Source organism: Cryptomeria japonica, chromosome 4 (genome assembly GCF_030272615.1).
Source record: "Cryptomeria japonica chromosome 4, Sugi_1.0, whole genome shotgun sequence".
NCBI classification, from domain to species: Eukaryota; Viridiplantae; Streptophyta; class Pinopsida; order Cupressales; family Cupressaceae; genus Cryptomeria; species Cryptomeria japonica.
In genome coordinates, this window is record NC_081408.1 from 99,229,260 (window position 1) to 99,235,710 (window position 6,451).

Below are 6,451 nucleotides of genomic sequence, written 5' to 3' on the forward strand. Positions count from 1 at the left end.
TGTTCAAAAATATCTCCACGCTAAAAGCATATGAAATATGATTGTATTTGGATGTGTCAAGAAAAAGAAACAAACCTAAAAAGTTTTAAAGAAATCATGAATCCAAATTCAATCATGTTGAGCTTTAGAAGAAGAAATTAGAAGAAATAATTTAGATATAAAAAAGACATGAAGAATTTAAAATTCCCAAATTGATTAAGTTGAAATGAGTTGGAAGACCTTGAAAATAATACACAAAACAAGGTAAGCTTTGGGTCTAGCATAGTTGGATGAAATGGTGTGAAATCTGCACCTCCAAGCTGATGACAAATAATATTAAGATCACCTCTAAATCAAAAAAGGCACCATGGATAAATGAAGAAAAAAAAAATTTTTGGGGGAAACTTATAATTTTGAAATCCATACCAAGATACTAATGACAAATTTGTCAACTATATCAGCAAAGATGACTTTATTGACAAATGACAAATTTGTCAACTATATCAGCAAAGATGACTTTATTGACAAATGACAAATTTGTCAACGAACGGCAAATTTGTCAATGAATGAAAAATTTATTAGCAAACGACAAAAACGACAAATGACAATGACAAATTTGTCAATGAACAACAAATTTATCAACTAGCGACAAATTTGTCAACAAAGATGATATGAATTTCAATATAAAAAGTTTCTAGTTAGCTTTCAATCGAAAGAAATCCATGGCAAAGACGTCTCTGCTATAAAAGAATTCCTTGCTAAGGAGGATAATTTCATCATATTTCCACATTCGTGAATAGACAGGTTTCCCGAAGGGCAACTTGCTCTTTTATACTGCTGTCTGGGCGGTCCTTGTTCGTTTTGGGAATCTCACTTGTTGCTGAAGCGACCGTGAACACCTTAAGTGAACCCAATGGCAATGGGTGGAGCTGAGCTGGAACAAGCTTTCGAGAGTATTTTCTCGTTTGTTCCCACCCTTCTTCTCAAATCAGCCATACTCCTCAACATTCCTGATATCATCGCAAAAGCAGGCCCCAATGCATCCCTCACACTTGATGAGATCGCCTTAGAACTCCCCACTGAAACTCCCAATCTGCATTGTCTTTCTCGAATTCTCACATATCTCTCTACCAAAAGTATCTTTGTCCAAACCCAGACGAGCGATAACCCATCTGATATTCGATATGGCCTCACTGCTACTACAAAGCTATTCTTCGTTAGGGAGAATAATCCAAGTAACCTTGTGCCACTTCTTCTCATGCAAACTCACCCAGTGTTAATGACGTCGTGGCACCATCTTCATGAATGTGTGCTTCAAGACACTAATGGATTCGAGAAGGCTCATGGAAAGGACTTGTGGGCATACGGGAAGGATGACCCACTTGTTAACAATGTTGTCAATGACTGCATGTCCACGTTTACAGATCTGGATATGGAGCAAATTCTGAGCTGCTATGACGGTTTCAAGGATGTGAAAACTTTGGTTGATGTGGGCGGAGGAAAAGGGACGGCCTTGGCGCATATTGTGACGGCTTATCCTCACATCCACGGAATTAATTATGATCTTCCTCATGTTGTTCAGAGTGCCCTATCAATTGCAGGTAAATCTGCTCTTTATTTTTTGTATACTTACCAAAAAGTATACAAAGAAAGGATTATATTGTTGAATTTATGATCAGTCTTAAATTTCACACACTAAGCAATATATTAAGTTTAGAGAATGTTAGTCGATTATGAGTGTTTAACACTTTTAAGTTTAGAAGTGTATTCTAGTGTGATCACATACATTAAGCAATATATTAAGCCTAGAAAATGTCAGTCAACTCTGAATGTTTAGCATTTTTAAACCTAAAAATGTAAGCTTGGTGTGTGTAATTTAAATTGTTCCTGAATGTACTAATTTATTTTGTATTGCAGGTTAAACAAACAAAGATAAATCCATTTATGATAATAAATTGATTGTTTGCATAGAAACCAAAAAATAAGGTTTTGTTTTAAGCTAGTCTATTTAGCATTTCAAACTACATTAGATGTAAGAAATAACAATGTTACAGTATGATTTAGTAGGGCCAAGAAGTTATTGACACATCAGATTTAGAAAAGAAAAAAACCGTAAGCTAGTAATCTTCTCAAAGAAATAAATGTTTAGTTTATACAATGATCATTTATGCAGGTATCGAGAACGTAGGTGGCAGTATGTTCGATTCCATACCTTTAGCAGATGCCATATTTGTTAAGGTATAAAGTTAAACACAAAATTCATTGTCAACCATCTCACATAGTTATAATTTCTTGAAATAGCTTTGCATAAGTTACTATTAACTTTTTAGATATAATTGCAATTTGTGTGGGTGATGCAGAATGTATTTGTAGATTGGGATGAGGAGAAATGCGAAGAGATACTTGGAAATTGCCACAAGGCTTTGCCTGAAAATGGAAAACTCATAGTGACAGAAAACATTACAATGGAGGGGTCAGTGTCAAATAAATCTATTGATATAGTTGCAGATCTGGTTATGATTACCCTAGCAAGCGGAGGAAAACAGAGGAGTGAGAAAGAATGGAAAAGCCTGCTTCAAAAGTCAGGCTTCAGTGTAGTAAAGATGGTGGAGCCTCCAGGACCATTTTCAAAGTTGAAGATCATAGAAGCCATTAAGGTTTAAACGGAATTCGAAAGTAAATTATTAATCGTCAATCTAAGGCAAGTGACCTTAGAGTGGATCTTTAATTGCCTGTCTTTTCAAATAAGTGTCACTGTAATGATAATTGTTAGGGCCTACAATCACATTAGATTCTATATAATGCTTCAGTATTTAGAGTAGATCTATTTTCAGAAATAAATTTTAAATAGATTTCAATGTTGTCAATGTTATTGTTAGCACATGCAAAACAGTCAGTCATGCAACACAGTCAACTCTGTGATCTGCGGATTGCATGCTTGCATTTAAGTTAACTACAGAGAACTACACTTGTTATCTTCGCTCCTTTCACCGCCAAGTTTGATATGGTTGTTATGCCTTTGTTTCCACCTTAAATTATGTGATCATGCGGTGGTTACTATTGTATAAAAGCATGCATTTGCATAATGTAAAATAACAAGTGGTTAATACAATTCCTTTCCTTTCTCAGCTGCTCTGTTTTATCTTCTGTGCATTGGATCTGCAAGTTTTGTTTTCTCTTTCCTAGCTAGATCTGTATTTTTGCTTTGCAGAAAATTCTACATGGTATCAAAGCAAGGTTGCTAGGAAGAAAAAGCTAAACACTTTTATTTGCAGGCACTGAAGATAGAGTTGGTTTAGATTGGAATAACCATTGTATTGAAGGTTTTATTTTTGTATCTTTTTGGAGATATTTTTAAGGAGTGAATGATGTATATGTATAAGGATTGCAGATGCATGTATTGTGGGAGCAATCAACATGGGCATGAATGGTGTCCCCATTTCTCACATAATGCCTTTCTACACTTTTTTGGGAATGCATCACAATCACAAGCTGCTCATCCACCTACAAAAATAGTTGATGTACCTTCACCTTCACCTGCAAGTTTGATAGAGATCTTGGCTTCTTCGAATGCTACTTCAGATTCTCTTCAGCTGGTTCATCCTTGTCCTCTTGATGAGCGAGATATCATCCTATCAGACATTTATCATTTGTTTGTTGAATCTCTCTCTGATCATGATGACAATTTTGAGGACACGTGTCTTCTCTCTGATATGGGCTCACATCAAGTTTCATCTTCTTTTGGTTTGGATTCTCTTGTTTTCTCTCAACCACTCCATGCTACTATCTTGACACATCTTGATTCATATCCGAACAAATATCACACTTTAGTGGTCACTATTCTGGAAGCTTGTTTGGCAGAGTCGCAGTTTACCATCGGATTGGAGAAACATGAGTATTTTTTAGAACCATTCATCTTGATTCCTTCATACATTTCACTTGAGTGGGAATTCAGCAATTTGACAGCTTGAGGTTTCTATCTTCCAAAAGGAAGAGGCATCATTTGTTGCAAGGGAACCTACTACAACATTCATTTTGGTACATTTTGTATTGACATTCTTTCTCTTCTTTGTGAAGACAAAAATAGCCACTTTCTGCAAGACCTTTTTGGGTTGCAAGACATTGTAGCATATTAAGTGTCATACAGAGTTAGTGTTTATTTTGAGGGGGGGTTTTGTTCCCACTAGGTTTTCCCTCTTCCCTCTTTCCTTTCATTAGGTTTATCTCTCCTTAGTTAGACTTAAGGGGGGGTGTTAGCGCATGCAAAACAGTCAGTCATGCAACACAGTCAACTCTATGATCTGCGGATTGCATGCTTGCATGTAAGTTAACTACAGAGAACTACACTTGTTATCTTCGCTCCTTTCACCACCAAGTTTGATATGGTTGTTGCCTTTGTTTCCACCTTAAATTATGTGATCATGTGGTGGTTACTATTGTATAAAAGCATGCATTTGCATAATGTAAAATAACAAGGGGTTAATACAATTCCTTTTCTTTCTTAGCTGCTCTGTTTTATCTTTTGTGCATTGAATCTACAAGTTTTGTTTTCTCTTTCCTAGCTAGATCTGTATTTTTGCTTTGCAGAAAATTCTACAGTTATTGCATCTGTATTTTACTATCACGGTGATCATTTGATTATGACTTCTTTAATCTTATTCTATTGAAAGATAGCAAGAGTAATTTTAAATTTATTTGAGTTAAATTGATAAAAATCATATTTTTAAAGATAATTTATTGATTATTATTTTCTTAGAAATAATCTCATTTAAATATTTTTTACAAAAATAAATCATATATGTTTCTTATTATTAATATAATACTTATGTGCTTGAACTTGACCTAAAAAATAATAATAATTTAAAACAGTACAAACCTACAATAATTTTGAAAGATTCAAAGAAAGTAGTTTTAGATCTAGAAGTTGTAAGTAAAGAATATTAATAAAAATATAGAATCATAAGTTAATGGCAAGTCAAAATTTTAAAAAGAGACAAAGTCAATAGAAGAAAATAAATTTAATATGTTATTAAATATTAAAAAATAATATAAATACTTTAGATTGAGCATTATAACATTTTAATGAATAGAATAAGAGAAATAAGATTTAAATCTCTAAAATTGTTAGAAAAAGGATCATAAGAAAATATTTTATAGATCATACTAAAGGATAAGTTGAATTTTTAAACAAAATGTATAATATTGTACAAGAAATAAATAAATTCTAAATAATAATTAAGCTGTATAAATGAAATATATAGTGTAAACTAGCAATTCTAGTTATGCAATGTGGTTTTGTTTTAAATAAAATTGAAACATCTACAACAACAACAAAAATCACTTCATGAATATTTAAATTAAACAAGGATTAAGTGGTGTTAAAGGGCGTTGATCTAATTTGTCATGCAAGGATTAGTGTTCATTATTTCCTTATACCTTAGTTGGACTTTCATGTTCATTTAATAATAGTACAAGAGATAAGGATGAATAATTGGTGGATATTTACCCTAGTAATGTATGTGGCTAATCTAATCATTTAATGTTGTTGAAGATTGATGTAAAATAATGAGTGATTATGCAAAAGATCCATACATAGAATGCACATAAAAAATGAATATCATCTCAAAGATATTTGATTGTTCAGGGTTGTTGATGCTCAATGATAACATGTGTGGATGGATGCCTCATTTGTGCAACTTAAGGAATTTTTTTATTTTTACATAGTATTTTAGGTTTTAAAAATGTAAATGTTTTATAGGATGATTCCTTTATATATGCAATTATAGATCAATAATTCAATTTTTTTAGTAACCAAATTAATTAGAAATGGTCAAACTTATAGATTTGCAATATTAGAATGTGAGGGTTTGATAATTTGAATAGCTCTTCCTTTTAGATTGCTTAAAATCATACATATATTTATTCAACTTACAAACCAATTTTTCTCACAATTTTTCAATGTCATAATATAAAAATTACATATAAATCCCATCACCATAAAAAATATCTACCTTTATATACATATTCTCAAGTTAATATTGAACCACTCATAGCCACTTTCCATGACTACATATTTCATACCAATAGCCTCCTTCATAGTCATAGACTTGCTATTAAAATAGACTTCCAATTAAAAGAATTGTATTTTTTTGTTTGTTGTCCCTATTGAATGGCTCTTATCAATGATTGAGGTAGAAGTTATGTCTCTTTTCTAAAAGTATTTTATTGTGAGGATGGTTAATGTTTAATATCCATCTTTGAATATTTTTGGAAAGGGTAAAAATAAGGGAACGCTTATATATCTAAGAAATTGTATGTTATGTCATGAGTATGTTTGTGGTGATGGGTGGGAGAGGTGATCACAAATGTACCATATAAAAGAGCACTTCTATGTTTGATTGGGTCCACTAGATAATTATCAATTGAGATTATAAATTATTTAAGCTTGTGAATATTCTCAAGAAGAAATACA

The 6,451-nt window shown here is 32.4% G+C and overlaps 1 protein-coding gene across 1 annotated transcript; it reads left to right on the top strand.

Moving 5' to 3' along the window:
• Positions 1–686: 686 nt before the first annotated feature.
• Positions 687–3,107, top strand: LOC131032882 (caffeic acid 3-O-methyltransferase). Its single transcript, XM_057963974.2, has 3 exons — positions 687–1,580; positions 2,153–2,217; positions 2,340–3,107. Exons 1-3 carry the CDS (start codon positions 893–895, stop codon positions 2,640–2,642), a joined length of 1,056 nt encoding a protein of 351 aa, XP_057819957.2. The 5' UTR covers positions 687–892; the 3' UTR covers positions 2,643–3,107.
• The last annotated feature ends 3,344 nt before the right edge of the window (positions 3,108–6,451 follow it).

Bases quoted from the DNA above. Each gene is read 5' to 3' on its own strand.
- LOC131032882 (XM_057963974.2), top strand. From the start codon at position 893: ATGGCAATGGGTGGAGCTGAGCTGGAACAAGCTTTCGAGAGTATTTTC. The intron at 1,581-2,152 runs GTAAATCTGCTC...TCATTTATGCAG, and splicing joins GAGTGCCCTATCAATTGCAG to GTATCGAGAACGTAGGTGGC. The intron at 2,218-2,339 runs GTATAAAGTTAA...TGGGTGATGCAG, and splicing joins CAGATGCCATATTTGTTAAG to AATGTATTTGTAGATTGGGA.